Source organism: Solanum verrucosum, unplaced genomic scaffold (assembly GCF_900185275.1).
Source record: "Solanum verrucosum unplaced genomic scaffold, falcon-dt-bn FXZP01000474.1, whole genome shotgun sequence".
Taxonomy (NCBI): Eukaryota; Viridiplantae; Streptophyta; class Magnoliopsida; order Solanales; family Solanaceae; genus Solanum; species Solanum verrucosum.
The window spans coordinates 553,492-575,852 of NW_026020516.1; the positions used below are offsets into that span (position 1 = coordinate 553,492).

At 32.1% G+C, this 22,361-nt stretch overlaps 2 protein-coding genes across 2 annotated transcripts; one reads left to right on the forward strand and one right to left on the reverse strand.

Moving 5' to 3' along the window:
- Positions 1-1,489: 1,489 nt before the first annotated feature.
- Positions 1,490-14,969, forward strand: LOC125809835 (uncharacterized). Its single transcript, XM_049489413.1, has 11 exons — positions 1,490-1,691; positions 2,582-2,754; positions 3,308-3,466; positions 3,724-3,873; positions 4,364-4,507; positions 8,453-8,609; positions 8,873-9,045; positions 9,133-9,188; positions 9,983-10,085; positions 10,187-10,278; positions 14,955-14,969. The coding sequence occupies exons 1-10, from the start codon at positions 1,490-1,492 to the stop codon at positions 10,274-10,276; spliced, it is 1,407 nt and encodes a 468-aa protein (XP_049345370.1). The 3' UTR covers positions 10,277-10,278; positions 14,955-14,969.
- Positions 14,970-15,383: 414 nt separating this feature from the next.
- On the reverse strand, positions 15,384-17,631 carry LOC125809836 (stearoyl-[acyl-carrier-protein] 9-desaturase 6, chloroplastic-like). The gene is made up of 2 exons (XM_049489414.1): positions 17,002-17,631; positions 15,384-15,944 (listed from the first exon to the last, which is right to left on the reverse strand). Exons 1-2 carry the CDS (start codon positions 17,617-17,619, stop codon positions 15,384-15,386), a joined length of 1,179 nt encoding a protein of 392 aa, XP_049345371.1. The 5' UTR covers positions 17,620-17,631.
- Positions 17,632-22,361: the final 4,730 nt, after the last annotated feature.

The window sequence follows — 22,361 nt, forward strand, 5'->3', positions numbered from 1 at the left end:
TTTTTTATTAGCTGAGGGTATTGTGGTAAATTCAACCTGTTGTCCCACATTCTGCTTACTCCACGTGGTTGTGTGTCCTTCGGTTTATTGTGCGTGGCTCCATGCCTGCTTTCCATGGATCTTCCTTCATCTATTGAAAAGGAAAAAGACGGAGCTATTTCTCTTCAAGGTTCTTCAGCTACTACTATTTCCTCTTCAATCTTTTCAAGTACTCTTCAATTTCAAGGTAATTTTTTCTTCTTTCCCTGTCTTCCTCTTCATTTTTTTTTTAGATCTGATTTCTTGTGTTAAGTTTTTTAGACATTCTGTTAAGCCACCACAACTTAGCTATTTATATATGTAAAGGGAAGGAAAAGACACATTTTGCTTTTGATTAGCCATAATTTTGAGGAGGTTGTATGAACATATAGGGAAAAAAATTACCGTTAAGCCTTTTAGGCAAGCTTCGTGTGATGAGTTTTGAACCTGAAACTTCGCAGGTAAAAGATTAACAATTCAACTAATTCCATAAGCCTTAAGAATAACTTCATTTTTTTTTTTTTGGAAGATTTGATAGTATAGATCATTTACAATTGCTAATTTAGTGATATAAGAAGAAATTAATAACAAAAGAGACTTGTAAATAAGATATGAACTTTCCATCACAATCAGAATGCATCAGTACTTGCACTAACGAAATTCTATTTGAGTCTATCTAATGCTCAGCTCATCAGTTTAATACATATGCACCTATAAAAGGAATAAGTGTGTTTTATGTTCGCATAGTTTGATTGTGATATTCCTCTTGTTCACATAATGCGCGTCGTAAAGACATTTTTGTTACACTTGAAAATTATGTGTTTAGGGACTTACCTGGCTAAAATTTTGGATTCATATCGATGGGCACTCGATTGAGTAATTTCCAAGTTTGTTTTTTCTTTTACAAAATTAGAAGTGGCTAAATGGATGGTTCATCTGTATATGATGCCACCTAATGACAATGTTGAGCCACAAGGACTACACTCCTCTCTTTTCTATAGGAGAGTAGATTATACATGTTAAGATATTTTATTCCACCCTTAGTTGTGATGACATTTTCTTTGTGTAGAATACTAAAAATGAAGAGGCATAACACTTGAAGAGGTTTTCCAGAAGAAGCCCTACAGCCCCTACTACTAATTAAGTTTAGTGACTTCATTTATGCGAATAAGACTTTACGCAACAACCAAAAATCATTTGGAAACACGAGAAGTGTTGCCAATATTATCTAGTTTATTAAGATAGACTACTATTTTTCATAGCTGATCAACTAATATGATACGAATGGAGAGAGTACTACACATTTCATTGAAGTTAACGTCCACACTTCCACGTGCCTTTGTGTTCAAACCACACATAAACAATTAATTGTTTTATCATCCATATTTTTGACTTTGAATTGCACACCAACTCCTCCTCCTCAAATAACATTTTTGACTTTGAATTGCACACCAGCATTGGTTTAGTCAGAATGGAAGCAACAAATCCAATTCTCATTCTCAATAATGCTATCATTGTTACCATGGATTCTCATGACCACGTTTTCGTAGATGGAGCAATTGTTATACAACACAACTCAATTATAGCCATTGGCAAATCCATTGACATTCTCACTCAATTTACTTCTATCTCACATCAACTCATTGACCTCCGCGGACAAATTCTCCTCCCAGGTCTTTCCTGCTTCTCAATTCATGTGACACACTTACAATTGACATAGTTAATTAAGTTTTCTTTTGTATGTTTCTTTTAGATATTTAAGTTGTTAATGATTGTGATTGATAATAGTACGTAGTTTTTAAATATATAATTTTATTGAAAGTTCAAAACTCTCTGTGTAAAGTTTAAAAGTTTCAACTGTGTCATATAAACGAAACAGGGGAAGTATTTATCACTTTACCAACTTAATCCTCTGTTCCAAATTACTGACAGTTTTTTTCTGTTTAAAAATGTGTAACAATTTAAATTTAAACTTTTTATTTCACTCTTTTTATAGATTTATAGTCATGTAAATTTCTAGGATATATATATTTTTGGCTTAATATATCAATGTCTTTTAACTTGGATTCAGTGGTCTATGTCTTCTAATTTTGAGCGTGCACTACTTAAAACTTGTATAAAATTGAACAAATAAGCAGTCTTATAAGACGTCCTACATGACAATTTTGTTCTAATGTGGCGTCCTATTGTGTATTATGCCACATCCTCTATTCCATTAGTCTAATAGCTTCTTTGATCAAGCTTTTGAGAAACCAAAAATGTTCTTTTTAAATAAAAAAAAATAGTTTAGTGAGTTTAAGTGTTTGATCAAGTTTAAGAAAATGAAGTGTTTTTGTGTAGCACCAGAAGTTCCTTTTAGGATGTAAAAAATATATTTTTTTCTAAAAGCATTCTTGCGATATAAGCTAAGCACAACTTACTGCTCTATTATTAAGAAAAAAATTATAGATGTGTGTCTACCACTGTCACAAATTTGAAATGTTTAATTTTGATATGAATGTTGGATCAGTATATTCATTCACTGAATTACAGCACTTGGTACTTACAATTTTTTTTTGTTTAGGTTTGATAAACACACATGTTCACACGTCTCAACAATTAGCAAGAGGAATAGCTGATGATGTGGATTTGTTGACATGGTTACATGATCGCATTTGGCCTTACGAGTCCAACATGACGGAAGAAGATTCATTCATTTCCACTTTACTCTGCGGAATCGAACTTATTCACTCTGGTGTAAGTGAAATTGCAGTCAATAGTTGTCTGAACTATACACATTGTAGATAAATTTGTTTGAGTTTTAAGTTCTATGTACTGGCGTGTAAACAATGTTTACAAACTTGAGTCACTTAGAAGGTAATTGCAGGTAATTCTTTATACAACTTGTTCGGATGGTTTTGCCTATTGTATTGTATTGTTAGTTTATATACACTGTTTGTTTTGATTGTTACTTAAACAATATTTGACGTGATCGCTCATTTTGTCTTAACTTATTATCTAATAATCTTATTTTATCTTGTATCCTATCTTTTAATAATAGCTCTACTCTTTAACCTAATTTTTTTTTTTCTTGGTTGGTTTGTCCTTCAAATTAAAAACAATACAATCTATCCAAATATTGTATTCATCAAAACAATACAGTATAATACAAATATAATACTATACATTATGAAATTAGCAAGTAACCTGCTATATATAACAGGTTAATTACACGGATAGTGCATAATTTACATTGTTTGTGCATATAACTTAAAGCTGATGTATTTATGTTTGTTGTTGATGGAATCAGGTTACATGCTTTGCCGAAGCAGGAGGGCAGTATGTGTCTGGAATGGCAAGTGCAGTAGAAGTATTAGGCTTGCGTGCGTGTTTGGCCGAGTCAATTATGGACTATGGTGAGGGTTTGCCAGCTTCATGGGCAGCTAGGACTACTGAGGAGTGTATTAAGGTTGGCTAAGTTTGAAGTTTCACTTTCGAAATGTGTTCGACTAAATTTTCAAGCATTTAATAGACATTGTTTTGTTGCTTCCAGCATTCCTCGAACCGATTCATTTCTTGATTCTTGTATTGAAATCATTTAGCTTGAAATTTTTTCATTAGCTCTTTAACTGCCAGATGAAGCTTGGTAATGTTACTTCAGAGTTGCTAATTTGAAAAATGTTTGTTGCTTAAAGTTACGAATGTAATGTTATTTCAAGGATGCAGTCGCAGAAGGATCTGTTTATGAAACACCACAATACAGCAGATGGACGTATCAAAGTGTGGCTTGGGATAAGGCAAATCATGAATTCAACTGATCGGTTACTTACTGAGACGAGAGACGCAGCAAAAGAACTAGAAACCGGGATTCACATGGTATATCTCTCTCTCAACTAAATTACAATACAAGATTTATATGTATACAAGGTTTCTATCAATGAAATAAAGAGAAAATGGTCTTTAGTCATCGTCAAATTTAACCATGTTTATGCATTTTACCAACGTCAGTTTGAGTTAATAGAAAATGAAAATTTGTATACTGGACGAATATGTTCTGCTTTACTGATCGTGTATGTCCTCTGCAGACGGCTCTGCTACTAGTGAGATTTCAGAGTTTTCCCCTACTGTGACGTCTAGTAAATGGTTGTTAATGGTAGTCTTTTTCTCATTTCCAGCCCGTTGGCATTCATGAATTTAAATCAATATGTTCTTGTATCAAAGAAGATGCATTTCAACAGATAAACGAGGTTTTGTCGTTCTGCTGCCCCTTAAAGGAGAATATGTAAAAGAATGTTGTATGCAAGACGAATAAGTGTTAAAAGGATTTGTCAACTCTACTGATGTCTTAATGTCTCAACTATTTCAGCATATTGCGGAGATACCGTATGAAAATCAACTGATTGTTGAAACGCGAGGAGTTGATAATGGAACTGTTACATATCTCGAGAAGATCAAGTTCCTGCAGAACAATTTGTTGGCAGCACATACTGTTTGGGTCAATGAGAAAGAGGTATATATAAGCTTATTTCCCTATTATTTGATCTGTCTGTCTTAGCTAGTTTGGCCAGCTAAATTTGTGTATCTTGTTCGAGTTTGTTTCTTGGTAACATGGCTGACTAAAAGCAAGAGGAAAGAAAATGGATATATTTTGGGAAAACTACTTATCTAGATATACTTCACTACCATATATACATATTTTACCTCTAGTTTAAAAATATTACATATAATACCATTTTTTAATTATTATACCATATATTTCAAAAGGGAAAGTTAAATCAGATATACAATCCCATTAAATATGGTATTGAATGATTATCTTAAAATTATATCTCCTTAATTAATGGGACATTAACAATTCAAATTACTTTCTCTCTCTTCAATTCAGTTGTTTCCCACCCCAATCCCACAACTCGTTTGCATCTCACCCCCACTTCCCCACGTAATTCTCACACATCCACCATTACCCCTTCTTCCTTAACCATCTCAATACATGTTTGCATGTACTAAATTCATAACTAACTCTCCATAATCAACACTATATAAAGAGGTAAAGTAAGATTGTGTTCAACTATTCCGAGTAACAATAAGAGACATCCTTGTCATACCAAACTCTGTTTTGAACATCACTTTTCAAAGTAACAACAAGAGATATGTTTAACATGTGCACCGGTCAATAGAGCCTCACCCCAAAAGGAGATTGGCTACTTTGCTTTTGAAAGCAAACATCCAACTTTTTCCATTAAGGTCATCTTCATCCTCTCTGCCAAACCATTAAGCTGAGGAATCTTAGGAAAAGTCTTCTGGTGTCCAGTACTGTGTTGCTTACAATATTCATCAAACGGTCCACAATATTCACCATTGTTATCAATACGAATACATTTCAACTTCTTTCCTATTGCTCTATCAACTAAAGCCTGAAATTGCTCATATATATTGACTTTGACGAAATATTTTCTCCTATTGTGTAATTGTCATCCATTCGTAACAGTTCTTGGTTTGGCTCCTAGTCTTGATTTAGAAATTGAGCAGATGGATGTGAAGATGCCTTTTCTTCATGGTGATCTAGAAGAGATTTATAAGGAACAACATGAGGGCTTCAAGGTAAATTGTAAACTTAAAAAGGGTCTCTACGGCTTAAAACAAGCTCCTAAGTGGTACAAGAAGTTTGAATCAGTTATGGGGTAGCAAGGCTACAAGAAGACTTCCTCTAATCATTGTGTGTTTGTACAAAGATTTTCCGATGATGATTTTATCATCCTCTTGCTATATGTGGATGATATGTTGATTGTGGGCAAGAATACTTTCAGAATTGGCGAGTTGAAGAAACAGTAATGTAAGTTTTTTGCTATGAAAGACTTGGGTCATGCTAAGCAAATTGTGGACATGAGGATTACTAGTCTCAGAGATGAAATAAAACTTTATTTGTCATAAGAGAAGTACATTAAATGAGTATTAGAGCGATTTAACATGAAGAATGCTCAGCTTGTTAGCACACCTCTGTTCGGTCATATGAAGTTTCTTCTTGTCCTGCAACAAGGGGGGGAAAAGAGAGCATGGACAAAGTCATTAGTGTAAGGTATCCAATGATATGTACTAAACCTGATACTGCTCATGCAGCCAATGTTAGACCATCTCCAACCAAAACACCAAATTTTACACCATTTTGGTGTGTGAATAGTGTTGCACCAAATTTGGTGTAACACTATTCATCACACCAATTCACTTTATTGAATATTTTAATATTATTTCATTATACAAAACTTTTAATTAAACATTATATAAATTGTATGTTTTAATTAAATATCTTGTATATTTAATTATTTTTATGTAATATTTTTATAATATTAATTTTAGATATAAAAGTTAGCTTTTTTTATAAATTAATATTTCTATATATGCCTTTTTAAAAAAATTAAATTTATGTTAATTCTAGTATAAATTATATTTGGATATAACTACAATTAACCTTCACAAAAATAAAAATGCAAATATATAAATTATTAAACAAATAATACAAAAAATAACCGAAAATAATAAACATTCAAACAAATAATTTTATATGTAACGACTATAAAAGAAAATAATATGAATTATATATGGTGAATGTTTTAGAAAGAATTTGTTTTATAAAATAAGAAAATATAAATGAAATAAGAAATAATAATATAATAATGAAGAGAGAGAAAAATATTTCTTTTTGGTGTAAAATTTGGTGAAGTAGGTTGGAGTTGATTTACACTAAAATAGTGTTGACACCAAATTTGGTGTTTGGGTTGGAGATGCCCTTAGCATGTTTCTTGAAAATCCAGGAACAGAGCATTGAGAAACTGTGAAGTGGATACTCAGGTATCTGAGAGGAATTTCAAATGAATGCTTGTGTTTTGGAAGATCAGATCCAATCTTAAGGGATACACATTTGTCAATATGACAGGTGATCTATAATAGAAAATGGTGGTTACTGAAGTTGGCAAGGAGATGATATGGCTCAAGCGATTCCTTCAAGAACTTTGATTGCATCAAATAGAGTATGTTGTCTATTGTGACAAACAAAGTACAATAGACTTGAGCAAAAACTCCCATGTACCATAAAAGAGCAAAACACATAGACTTGAGATATAATTAGATTCATGAGCAAGTGGAGAGTGAATCATTTCATGTCAAAAAGGTTCACACAAGTGAAAATTATGTGGATATGTTGACCAAGGTGATACGAAAAGATAAGTTTGGGTTATGCAAAGAAGTTGTGGGCATGAGTACTAACTAAGAAGACAGAAATACCTCTTTTAAGTGCATGGGACTGGAGGGGGAGATTTGTGTGGTCTAGCCCCATATTACATGATTCAGGTGAGAAAATCTACATTTGCTGCATATTGCAGCATCCAAATCTCGCAACTTTGTCAAGCATATATTTATTTCGCAAGAGAAAGTCGAAGAATAGATCCGCAAGTCTGATTTTTTTGTGGTCATTGTGATGTCACTGATGACATGACACCATCATGGACAACTTTCTCCCTATAAAAGGAGCTCAACAGCTTATTTGTTTAATGCACCACATTGAGTGAGGTGAGATAAATATATCTGAGTATTAGAGAGCAGAGTGAGATATACCAGACTGTATAAAAACATATTTTGTTAAGAAAAATAGAGTGTGAGCTATTCTATCGTGCGGTTAAAAAACAAAAAGATTGTTCTTTCTTTTTTTGAATGTGCAATAGTCTATTAAGTATTGTACTTGTGATTACCACTGTAATATTCCTTGTTATAGTGGATTAGTTTGCTCCTCTTGTCCCATGGTTTCCCCTTATTCAAAAGGGTTTCCCCGTAAAATTCTTGGTGTCACTATTTTTGCATTTTATCCCCATTATTTCCACCTCACCATCATCCTTGATAGAACCCACAGTTCGACCACCATGATCTCTTAATTATTCCAGCTAACTGTTTGAAATTGAAGTTCCTCAATTTTTGCTGCTGAAAGCTGACTAAATAAGCCTGATTGGTTCATTTCCTGACCAAGAAAAGTATTTAAGTTATGCCAATTCGTGTTTGTCTTCTGTCTTTGCTCATCCTAAAGAAGGGGAGTGGTCTTCGTTGCAAAGATCTAAATAAGAAAACGATGACGAAATGTTTCTTTTAACATGGCAGTTTCACATGCGGAGATCAGAAAAGAGTAACATAAGCTCTTATTGCCCCTTCTATGAATAATTATACACTCATTACATATCAAGTAAACTAAAGATTGTCGGGAAAAACTCAACTAGTTCTCAATACAACTTCGAAATTCAGTCTTGTTGCAGTGCTAAAAGTATCTCGACTTCCCTGGGAAATAATGTTTATTGCCGTTTCTTTTTCACCAAGAATGTTTACTGTTTATTTTCTTTCAAATAATTATTATATCTAGTTGTTACTATAATAAGCCATTTTTCAAATTTTTGTTTGTTCACTGCTATTCTGTCAGGTTGATTGTCTCGCAAAGGCTGGAGTCAAAGTATCGCATTGTCCTGCTGCTGCAATGAGAATGCTTGGATTTGCCCCCATTAAGGAAATGCTCAGCGCTGGTGTTTGTGTATCCTTGGGTACAGACGGTGCACCATCAAATAATAGAATGAGCATTGGTATATTCTTGATGTATTGCCTGTTATAATTGTCTAAACTCTCTATGGTACTGTGTTACCGGCACATTTCTATATTTGGTTTTCATTTACTTGGTATTGCTTAGAATGTTACTAATTTATCACATCTATCCAAGAATGACTTTAGCAGCTTCCTTGTATTGTCCATTTATCTCGCTTCTCATTAGCGAAATTCATATGCTCGGTGTTATCTGTCTCTTGAACTTCTACATTTCTTGTGATGCTCCGTTGTAATTTTGGTGTAGTTGATGAGATGTATCTGGCCTCTTTGATCAACAAAGGGCGTGAAGTATTCTCCACGGGAACCACTGATCCTACAGCTTTGCCTGCTGAAACAATCCTCAAGATGGCCACAATAAATGGCGCCAAGTCTGTACTTTGGGACAAGGAAATAGGTTCGCTCGAGGTTGGGAAGAAGGTTGGACATCTTGATTCTATCTATGATGAGATTTTCCTGCTGTCCGATTTTATCTTACAGGTTTACTCATTATGAACTACTTTGCAGGCTGATATCGTTGTGATCAATCCTTCTTCTTGGTCCATGATGCCAATTCATGACTGGTATGTGAATCATTTTGATTTTGTTATATGCATTCTGGTGCTAAGCATTTTCTAAAAGTTCCATCAATCTCAGACTATTTTTTTTGATAACCGTGGTGTTCGGGCCAGCTTCTGTGTGCCTCGACTAATTCCATGGGTTACGTGTCACTTCACCAGCAACAAGTACAAGGTAACTTTGTCCACCAAGGCTAGGACAGATGAGAAGAAATCATCTAGTATTTTTTCTCTCAGGGGGAATTTAAACTTGAGACCTCATGGTTCTCAACCCACTTCATTGACCACTAGGCCACACCCTTTGGTGCAATATCAAACTATTTAAATCAGTCCATATATCCTGCTTAACAAGTTGATCTTCTTAGATTTTCATATTGATTGGCACAGTTCCTCAGTTCCCACTCGTACTAAATTTTATGCCCTCTAGCACAAATAATGTAACTCGAGAAATTGTGCCACCTGGCTTAGCCAGTGCATAAACTTTCATCTTTGCAAGTATTTCAATTGTGGAACAGTAACATCATAATTTCAATTTCCTCCGTCTTTCGTTCTAGTTTTACTTGTAGCCCGTGTAGTTATAAAACCTCGGAATATCGTTGAACTACATATAATACTATACTAAGCTGTTAGCAATCTGTGGATAACACTATCCTTGTAAATTGCTATGGAGTCGGTATGTTTGTTATCTCTTATTAGTTTCATTCAATATATTGTACTTTCAATTATTCCGGTTTATGATATATCAGCCTTTTTAGTGGTCACCAGAATGTTATACTAGTTTCTTTTAATGACTTTTGCAGCATTTCCAGCCTTGTTTATTGCATGAGAACTGAGAATATCGTCTCTGTTATGTGCAACGGCTGTTGGATTATGAAAGATAAGAAAATCTTAACCATAGACGAGGTATATATTGCATACTTATAATCATACTGTTTCATATACTTTATTAGGTTAAATATGTATTCTGTGAAATGAGTGTCACATTGGAATTTTTTTCTGCACAGGAAGAAGTTCTATCAATGGCCAAGCATGCCTCTGCTGAACTTTTAAAGAGAGCAGGCATACAGATTCCAAACAGAATGAATTTTGTGTGATCTCTTGTGACTTCACTGTGTAAAGCTGTTTGTAATGTTAAAAAACATTTAAGAATTTGCTTTGTAATTTCAAGGTCATACTACTGATTGTTGGTGATTAGATAGGATATGACACAATTTCAGTTGATAGTATATCAAAATTGTCATCCTCCCTAAGGCAGCATATATAGATAGTGTAGTAGATTGTTGGACTTTTATATGGAGCTACGATGGATCACCTCCAGTATTGTTCAACGAATTCATAGATTTTTTAAAAATAAAATTTATCCACCCAAACTTTTACTTTCCATAGTGATATAGGATTTGACATAAATCACTACCATATTTATTAGAGAAAAAACATAAAATGACACTTAAAGTTGTCTTGAGTTTTCAAAAAGACACCTAAAATTTGCCGGCATCCTATTACCCCTTGGAACTATTTCAAATCACAATAATAAACACTCTTGACCCATTATCACAGCAGTTGTGTTCTCACATTTAATAGGCGCGTGGAGGAGTAAAAATACACCCCCCAAATCAGTGTAAAAATGACATGTGGCACTAACAATTTGAATTTTCTTCTTTATTAAAACACCCACTTCCAATCTTCTCCAAAACCTCTATTGATATATGTTGTAGAGCCTTCCATCTACAACAAAAAAATAATTCTCCATCCTCAATGGAATTTTCATCTAGCTTTACTAGCTTCAATTTTATTTTTTTTGTTTTAATTAAAAGTTATGAGAACAACTAATTTGTAAATCCTGAAAGTGCAATTGCATACAAATTTCAAAATTAAATCAATGAAGAGACATTCAAATTCAAATCAGTCCTAAACTAACACTACATACGCATGAATAATAGATAGCACAAGAAGAAAATAACAACAAATCACTATAAAGACGATGATTTTTCAAAAAATACTACTATATAAAAATAATATTTTTTAACCGAAATTTGCATTCAAATCAAGAAGCAATTAACATGTGAGCCTTCACTTCTTCGTTTTGACTCCATAATTCAAGAAATTATCACCGCAAAACAAATTTATCGTGACTATTGAAATGCTTTAGGGTTTTGATCATCAAAGAGAGATTAGAGTCAAAATTTGAAAGGGGTTTAGGGTTAAATAGAGCGGGTCATGATTAAAATGTGAATGAGTCAAGATTTTATTCAATTTTTACTAAATAGGTTGGAAAAAATATGTAATTATATTGGGTCAGACTCACGCTCAAGTATTGAAAATGCAGATTGTGTAAAAAGTATGTATTTATTGTGATTTTGAAATGTTTTATGGGGTAATAGAACACCGACAAAGTTAAAATATCTTTTTAAAAATTGAGGATAACTTAAGGTATCACTTTATGTTTTTTCTCTATTTATTAATAAATTAAATGTACATAGGAGGGGGACATAAACTTTTTCACTTCCCCTAGTGATATAGGATTTGGCATAAACCACCATCATATTTATTAATAACTCAAATGTACATAGGAGGGGGATATAAACTGTTTCACTTCCCATAGTGATCTTGAATTTGTCATAAACTGCTACCTTATTTATTAGGATTAATTACCTATATACATATCTTTATTTTTTATAATTTTCATTATTTTCTACTATTTTAAAATATTTTCAAAATTTCTTATTTTCTCCCAATTCTGAAGTCAACCAGATACATAAGTATTTTAGCTTTAACCCACGTTTTTTCCTTTCTTTTTTCACTCCTTTAATCTCTCCTAATTTCACTCCACAATCTTATCAGTTACAATTTTCATCTAAACCACTGAATTAGGTACTTTTCATATTCTCCATTGTTTTATTTTTTATTTTTACCTTTTTTTCCTGATACATATGATTCTCTGTTTATCCTTGTTTTATGCAATGTATCATATTCATATTTAAGGTGTTGATACATAATCCTAATGTTGTTGAATCTTCGATTAGTTTTATCATGTTCAATATAAATGTACTTGATACATAAACACTACTTAATGTATCATTTGCGTGTATCAAGTTTTTCAATGTATCATCAATTTTATTCAAATTTAAAAGGCTATATAGACAGTAACAAATCAGTTGTGTGTTATGTATCTACACTCTTTAATATTTGTTCAGTCTTATCCAACTTAGAATGTGATGTATTGTCACACCTCGAGCCTACACCCCGGGCGGGACTGACACTCGAGAACCATTGCTGGCCCTAAGTGAACCCTTGGCCTGGCTTACTTACTCAGCGGAAGACTTTAACCATTAAGAAAAGAACTCAAATGCAAGATAATCAACTGTCTCAAACTAAACTCATAATGTTTTATAAATAAATATTTAACTTAGCCAAAGTGGCAACTCAAATCTGAACATAAACCAATAACAAGGTAAAGACAAATGACTAACTGACTGTCTATCTATGAAGCCTCTAGAACTGAGATGGATGTCGGGACAAGACCCAAGACATCCTAATGAACTAAAATACTGAAACAATAAAAGGGATCCTCCGGAAGCAAGGAGGCTCACCAACAACTCTGGAGCTCAACTAGAATCAACGATGCACTGGATGTTGATCCTGGTTACCTGTATCTACATCATAAAAAGATGCAGGCCAAATGGCATCAGTACATTGAATGTACGAGCATGCGTGGAGAATTCTAAAACAAGACATAAGCTTGAATGAAACTGAAAGAACAAACATGGTCTTAACTCAACTGAACTGAACTCGTTTGAATATAAAACAATAACATAAATGTGGTATAAAGAAAAGCTTTTAAATCATGGATATCAACTCTGTGTATTTAGAAATACCATAAGACTCTGTGTGTATGCAAAGATACAATATAAACTCTAAAATGTATATAAAAATACAAAATACTGCTAAGGGAGTTTCTCTAACCGACAACCATCACTTAAGAGCTATTGTAAATTAGGGGTGTACATGGTCAGGTTGGTTCGGGTTTTTCAAATATCAAACCAAACCATTTGTGTCAGATTTTTAAATTTATAAGCCAAACCAAACCATTAAAACTCGGATTTTTTGGTTTTTCGGGTTTTTCCGGTAAAGTATTCATACAAACATATAATTTACTTGTACTTCAAATATTTTTTTAGTCCTACCAAAATACAACTATCTAAAATGTTTCTTAAAAATATAAAACAATATGATATGATTAATGACACTAAAATATCCAACAAAAATAATAATAATGAAATCGCGTAAAACAAATATTGCAAATTAACAAGTCATAATGAAAATGATCATAATTTAAAAGTACTAAATCATGCTAAAATTAAGTTTAATAAGTATTAGTTACATGACTAAATATTAAAGGAAATTAAAATTAGATTATGTATTTTAATTGTCTAAACCAATGTAAAACTAAAGAACAATTATTCAATATTATTTTCATTCTTAGTGTTGAATTGATTTTCTTTTTGCATTAGTATTAATTTGATTTTGATTTAACCTTTATTATAATTACCAACATTTGTGGACTATAATGTTTATTGGTCCATTCATAATTCTAAGTTTCAAACTTGAAATAATATATTAAAAGATAAAAACTATGAAAAAGTATAAGAAATATTTAAAAATTATATCAAAGTAAATATTTTTATGTATAAAATAAAATTTTAAAATTATATATATAATGTCGGGTTGGTTTGGTCTCAGATTGGTTTTTTTTAGTTAAAACCAAACCAACCCAAATATAGTCGGGTTTTATTTTTCAAAACCAAACCAAGTCAAACTAAACCACTAGTCGGGTTTTTTTTTGGGTTGACTTGGTTTGCGGTTTGGTTCGGTTTTCGGTTCGGTTTTGTACACCCCTAATTGTGATGATACATCATTTTGCCTCACGCTGCCAGGACCGTCTTATACCTTGCCGAGGGTATAAAACCTGACTACTAAGTGGATCCACTAGTCTATGCTAAAAATCACTAAGGAATCATCTAAAAAGTATAACCCTTTTCTACCCATGGTGGCTACATGGTTTATGGGGGTTGGGAGTTGTCTGAACTCTCCCCCATATCGGTGCTCAATACTACTCCCAAAATATGATACTAGCTCTTATGTTTAAAAACATACTTCTTTCTGTGGTTTGAGATAATTGCTCAAAACTTAGCTCAAAGGCTTCTTTTGGAAATCAAAGTTTCCTCTCTTGCTTAATTGTGAAAGCATTTACTCTTTAACTGAAAACTAGCTCAAAGGCTCTTTTGGAAATAAATGTTTCCTTTCTTTTTTAAATGTGAAAACATTTTACTCTTTGGGAATACATAGTCCCGATATACTCTTTTGAAGAAATGAACTTTATATTAGTTTCATTCGATATATTGTACTTCCAATTATTCCGGTTTATGATATTATCCTCTTTACACAAGTTTCTTTTAATGACTTTTGCAGCATTTCCAGCCTTGTTTATTGCATGAGAACTGAGAATATCGTCTCTGTTATGTGCAACGACTGTTGGATTATGAAAGATAAGAAAATCTTAACCATAGACGAGGTATATATTGCATACTTATAATCATACTGTTTCATATACTTTGTTAGGTTAAATATGTATTCTGTGAAATGAGTGTCACATTGGAATTTTTTTCTGCACAGGAAGAAGTTCTATCAATGGCCAAGCATGCCTCTGCTGAACTTTTAAAGAGAGCAGGCATACAGATTCCAAACAGAATGAATTTTGTGTGATCTCTTGTGACTTCACTGTGTAAAGCTGTTTGTAATGTTAAAAAACATTTAAGAATTTGCTTTGTAATTTCAAGGTCATACTACTGATTGTTGGTGATTAGACAGGATATGACACAATTTCAGTTGATTGAGGACATGACCCAGATAGAAAGACTTGGAGGTCGAGGATTTGGAGTTTAGGATAAAAGGGTAGTAGGTAGTCAAGTATGTTGTCGTACTTCTAGTAGTATGATTTAGGTATCGCATAGTTTTTTCTCCAATAATGTGTATTAATATTTGTTTCTACACTTATTTGGTGCATTGTTATTTTGTTCTCTTTTATTCTTTCATACTTTCCTATTTTTTTGAGCTAAGGGTAAACAGAGGTAAGGGTTTGCTACATCATCTACCCTTCCAAGACTTCACTAGGACATATCAATATAGATTTATTAATATAGCTTAGCCAAAAACACTCACTTCTTTATTGAAAATCCAACTAAATTTCACTCGACATGGCTCTACTTTCTTGGCTCGATTTTCCAACTTTCTAACTATAAGTGGAAATTTGCACACAAAATCCTGTGCACTCCTCGCCTTCCCTGTCAAGCCTTCAAGCTTTTCCAATTTCCACCGTGTTATAAAAAACTCTACTATTTCAGCATAATCACGAGTTGTGTAAACCCCTAGCCTTTCGGAAACGGCGGAGTAGTTTTCAAATAAATTCGAATCTTTCCCATCATACATGAGATGTTGTGGCATCACAATTCTCTTCTTCATCATATTCTCAATGGCTAACATAGTTGTATTTGGATCCACTTCAAGCAATTTCTCAACAATTTTTATGTAGGCATTCTCATGTCGTTTCTCATCTGCTGCAATGGTTCCACATATACGGGCTAGTACAGGGTCACCGGCCTCTTTAGCTAGCCTAGCCATATTGCCATGCGACAAAAATGTTGCTCGCTCTTGAAATGATGTATACACAAAGCCCATATATGGATTGTTCTCTGTTCCGTTGTCCTAGTAAGACATACAAATAGGATGAACAAGTTAACGTTAGTTTTTTTTGAGAGTACAAAATACATATTGGACAATTAAAAAAGAACTGAATGAATAATTTGTTTTAGTGATAATTATAAGTTGGTTATTATTTACCGCATTTTTAGGTCACTCATGTTGTAGGTCGTCTTTCACCAAATGATATACGAATCTATATACAATTAAATTAAATAATGACCAAAATTTTAGAGACACATCTAAACTTAACTAGAGTCCTATTACCCCGCTCCCTGAACTCATTTTTTTCGCATTTTTGTGCACCTTTTGTGTAAATGACGTGGCACCTTCAACCACCCAAGTTGGTTGTGTCTGTACACACTCGCCTGCCACTGCCACGTGTGTAAATATTATTTTTTATTTTATTTATTATAAAATAATAATTTTTTAAAAAATTGAAAATATAATTCTTATTTTCTATATCTTGTATTTAAATTAAGCTACACACTTTTTTTTACTTTGTATCAAAACATTTTTTTTTTACCTTCATTCATTAATTTTTCTAGTGATTTTATTTTCTTTGTCTTTCGTTTTGATTTGATTTCAAATTTAATTTCAAATATCTTGTACTTATAAGTGAAATTTGAACGGATATCAAAATAAGTGAAAAAAATCAACTAAAACATAACTAATTAAAACGTTAAAATTAAAGGATACTTTTAAATTATTTTTAAAAAAAATACACATAATTTTTTAAAATAATTAAAAGTGAAAACAAAATAAATTAATTAAAAAAATATTAATGTGAAAAGAAATAAAAATAAATATTTTACAAAAAAAAGAAATAAAAATAATTAATATATAAGTTTTAATAAATATGTATACTAACTAATTATAAAGTTAATAATAAAAAAAATGACATGTGTCCAATTTGTGCAGTCATCACTTACCTTCAAGAGGGTAATAATAGGACCCTAGTTAAGTTTATAAAGTGTATCTCTGAAATTTTGATCATAGTATAGGGTACTTGCCTTATCCTTAAAATAATTATATTAGATATGGTGATGAGAACAACAATTACCATTCCAGCTCGAATCGTATATTGCATTGTCTTGTCAACCATCATCATATCAACTCTGCCTGAAAGATAAATGTAAGTTCGTAGCAAATCACCATGTCGATTCTCCTCAGCTGCCCATGATCGAGTCCAAATTGCCCATGGACATGAACTAGACCCAGTCTCATCGCGCACTCCATCCCACGTGTTAATCATGGTTTGATAGGTAGGTAATGAATCCTCTCCTAGCATATTACCCACAAGCATAACAAAATACTCGTCGGGAAGCCCTAAAACTCGTTGTCTTAATGCCCAAACCTCTTCGTTAAATCCATCAAACCCTTGAGACGGGTCAGGGAGAAATTCACTAGGCTGCCAACATTTCTCTATGGGTTTGCGAAAATCAAGGAGATTTTTGGAAACCCAAGATTCTAGTGACTTGAAGACTTCTAGTTTTTCATGTGGCATTGAGTGAGTTACGTGGTGGCGCGATGGAGGCAGCCCTATAAGTGATGAAGCCACCGCGGAGACCGGAGAAAGCCTTTGCAATGATTTACAACGGGGTATGGTGGTGGTTGTAGGGGGAGGTGACGCCCATACAATCGATGGAATGGTGAATTGGGAGAAAGTCATAGAGTGCATGGCTAATGAAAGTCAAAATGGTGTTATTGCGTGACTATTACTGTTTAGGAGTCTTATTTATAGGGATAATTTGTTGAGTTTCCAATTTAGGGCGATTTACGTGTCAGACGACGGTAATTAGATATATCTAGATACATGTATTTTTGTCACCAGATACACTAAAATAGAGAGAGGCAAGTGAGATGAGGAGGGAAGCGAGCGAGATAGTCATGTATCCTAGGTACGTGTGAATCACACTAGATACACACTAAATACATGTATATGTATGTATCTGGTGTTATTGCATGTATTTGGGATACCAGACACATAGGAGAGTGGCGAGCGAGATTTGATTTGTATTCTAGATATATGCGAATCCACTTGGATACAATGTATCTAAAACAAATTACACATAATTTTAACCTCATGTATCCCAAGAGACATGTACTTAGATGTATTTAGACGCAACAAAATTTAATAAGATTCATAATATTACAAAATATTAGTAATTAACTCCTAAATTAGTGAAATTTCTATAAGTTTCGATTTATTTTTAGGACGGTGGGAGTGATAATTAAGGAGCAGTCGAAGATGTAAATGGAGCTATGTAGATACTACTTTGGATTATTGACTTTAAAACTAATACATATAGTATATCAAAATTGTCATCCTCCTAAGGCAGCATATATAGATAGTGTAGTAGATTGTTGGACTTTTATATGGAGCTAAGATGGGATCACCTCCAGTATTATTCAACGAATTCATAGATTTTTTTAAAATAAAATTTATTCACCCAAACTTTTACTTTCCATAGTGATATAGGATTAGACATAAATCACTATCATATTTATTAATAAATTAAATAAATGTTCATAGGAGCATAAACTTTTTCAATTCCCCTAGTGATATAGGATTTGGCATAAACCGCTATCATATTTATTAATATTCCTTATTTTCACTCAATTCTCAAGTCAACCGGATACATAAGTATTTTAGCCTTAACCCACGTTTTTTTCTTTCTTTTTTTCATTCCTTTAATCTCTCCTAATTTCACTCCACAATCTTATCAGTTACAATTATCATCTAAACCGCTGAATTATGTACTCTTCATATTCTCCATTGTTGTTGTTTTTCAAAAAAAAATTGTTTTTACCCTTTTTTCCTAATACATATAATTCTCCATTGTATCTGATGCTATGTTCATCCTTGTTTTATGCAATGTATCATATTCATTAGGAGTGTACAAAATCGAATCAAAAACCGAATCAAACTGCAAACCGAAAAAAAAACCCGATTAGTGGTTTGGTTTGACTTGGTTTGGTATTGGAAAAAAAATCCCGACTATATTTGGGTTGGTTTGATTTTAACTAAAAAAACCAATCCGAGACCAAACCAACCCGACATTATATATGTAATTTTAAAATTTTATTTTATACATAAAAATATTTACTTTGATATAATTTTAAATTATTTCTTATACTATTTCATAGTTTTTATCTTTTAATATATTATTTCAAGTTTAAAACTTAGAATTCTGAATGATCCAATAAAAATTATAGTTCATAGATGTTGATAATTATAAGAAAACTTAAATCAAAATCAAATTAATATTAATGCAAAAAGAAAATCAATTCAACACTAAGAATGACAATAATATTGAATATTTGTTCTTTAGTTTTACATTGGTTTAGACAATTAAAATACATAATCTAATTTTAATTTTCCTTAAATATTCAGTAATGTAACTAATATTTGTTAAACTTATTTTAGCATGATTTAGTACTTTTAAATTATGATTCATTTTCATTATGACTTTGCAATATTTATTTTATATGATGATTTCATTATTATTTTTTATTGAATATTTTAGTGTCATCAGTACTCATCTTATATTTTGTGATATTTTCTTAAGAAACACCTTAGATAATTGTATTTTGGTTGAACTAAAGAAATATTTGGAGCATAAGTTAATTATATGTTTGTATGCAAACTTTACCGAAAAAATCCAAAAATCTGGAAAAAAAATCCGAGGTTTATTAGTTTGGTTTGATTTATAAATTTAAAAAATTCGACACAATGATTTGGTTTGGTATTTGAAAAACCCGAACCAACCCGAGGTTGAAAACCCGAAAAAATCCAAATTTTATTAGTTTGGTTTGGTTTATAAATTTAAAAATTTTGCACAAATGATTTGGTTTGATAATTGAAAAACCCAAACCAACCCGGTCTTTGTACACCCCTAATATTCATATTTAAGGTCTTGATACATAACCCTAATGTTGTTGAATCTTTGATTAGTTTTATCATGTTCAATATAAATGTATTTGATACATAAACACTACCTAATGTATCATTTGCATGTATCAAGTTTTTCAATGTATCATCAAATCTTATTCAAATTTAAACGGCTATATAAACAATAACAAATTAGTTGTGTGTTATGTATCTACACCCATTAATGTTTGTTCAGCTTTATCCAACTTAGAATACGATGTATGTGTACATATTACCCAATAATAATCTTCATACATAAAAGCTCAGACGACATGGAACAATTTGCAAACATAAAAAAAATTCAGTGATACATTATATGAAATACATTTTTTCAATTTTCAAAGCAACACTTATCTAACAACAAACTACCACATATCAACACAATTTTGTAACCATATTATAACATGTACTGGGTACATTACAATTATCAATGATATAATCATTCACAAAAACTCAAGTTTGATATATATATATTAATGTATCATCCACATTTGTCTTGATCAAAACAAGTAATTTACATATCTTAATTGTTACACTACTTATATGTACAATGTACACAATAATAACCTGATATATTATACAAATTTGTGATACACACACTCGATAATCAAAACGTATCTGATTTGTCTCAATTGTTAATCCATTTATTACATATATCATATACAATATATTATGATGATACATTTTTACACAAATCACATCCGGATATAAAATAATGACCACATCATAATCTATAGATACAAAATTACAATACGTGCGGGTCGTTTATAATCACATGTATTATGACTTACATATTCACAACAAAATGACAAAACAAAACTCTAAACAATGATACATTAAAAAAAAAACTATATACCAATGGTGGAGAGGGCAGATGGAATGGTGGAAGAGGTGGTTGAACGGCCGGAGATGGATAAGGAGATAATACAAAAGATAATTCCTTCGTCGGATAAGAAGGCAATGAATTAATGACACAAACACTATATGTCAAATCACTGTTTCTTTTTATATATCCATGCCATACTCTTCCACTCCCCATGATGTACCACATGAGTTCTTGATTATCCATTAGTAGTCATTTCTTTCGGAACTATATCCTACTATTATTAGTACTCTATGGCTCAAGTCATCTGGACTATTAGAACAACTTTCATCATAGATTCCCCGCATGTTTTCATAATACAAAAGAACAAAGTGCACATTATTTTTGGGATTCTTGAGAGAAGAAAGGGCAAAGAAATGTGTAAAAAAGGAGTAACAGATAAGAGTATTGAAAATCAGCAATCGTTCCACTGATGCTAACATTGACAGGTTGATGAGCAACAACACAAAGTAGGGGAATTCCTCTTGTGGAACTTTTACGATTTCAAATTGATGGAGAAGATGAAAATCTGAATTTTGAATTTTTCGTAGCTGTTACAAATTGGAATGGATTGATATCAATCAGATATATGTGATTTATGGGAAAGAAAATTAATTTTATGTTAATATTTCATATTAAGCACAACATGTAAGTTTTATAATGTATCAAAATTAATGTATTCGGATGGCTGATATTTTAAGGGATTTTTGTAAAATAGAAAAGAGTAGGGATAAGATGTAATTTAGGTCGTACACTATAAAATTTATGTAAGTATTATTTATTAATAACTCAAAAGTACATAGGAGAGGGACATAAATCTAATCTCCTAGAACAAAATTCAATGAAATAGCACTGGTTGTGTCAGTTAGATTATACAAACTCTCTCCATTTGTAAAGGCTATACAACAAAACGATAGTTGTTGCTCATATAATCACATAAACCTGTCAATTAGGTCAGCCGGTCTAGTTTCGACTCATTAAGGTCGACCCACCGACCTGACAACCATCCCTCTTTATTAGGGGGTGGCCGGTCAAGATTATTTTCTCCCACAAGCTGATAAGGCCGGCTCGGTAGAGGCCGGTACGCGGTCCATCGATGCATCGGCCTGAGCCAGCCCGATAATTAAAAAAAATGTGGGTGATATCCTTTTGGTCACTTTCTGAAAAAGTGCCAAAATGACATTTTTTTTTAAAAAAAAAACAAAAATTAATACACAATTTTTTTTTAGCTACACATTTCTTTATTTTTGCTACATCAAATTAATCTTCTAATTCTCTCTCAATTTCTCAATTCTCTCTTGTAATAGCAATTTTATATTATATTTTTCAATTAACAATATCAAGTGGAAGTTTTCAATTTTCAAGTGTTCAAAATTTTATCAATAATACGGTTCTTTCTTTATTTTCGGACTCTGACAATTTGGGATATTCGTTCCTTCTCTTGCTTTAATTTAGTGTATTAATTCTAGAATATTTAATCATATTATTTTTGTGTTTATAATTTTATCATTTTAATTTGCGTAATGGAAACGATAAAAAAAATCGATAGAAATGTTAAAAATTTATGTCCCGGAGGTAGTAGTGGTAGTAAGAAAAAAAATGTTTCTGATAGAAGTAGTACAAGTAA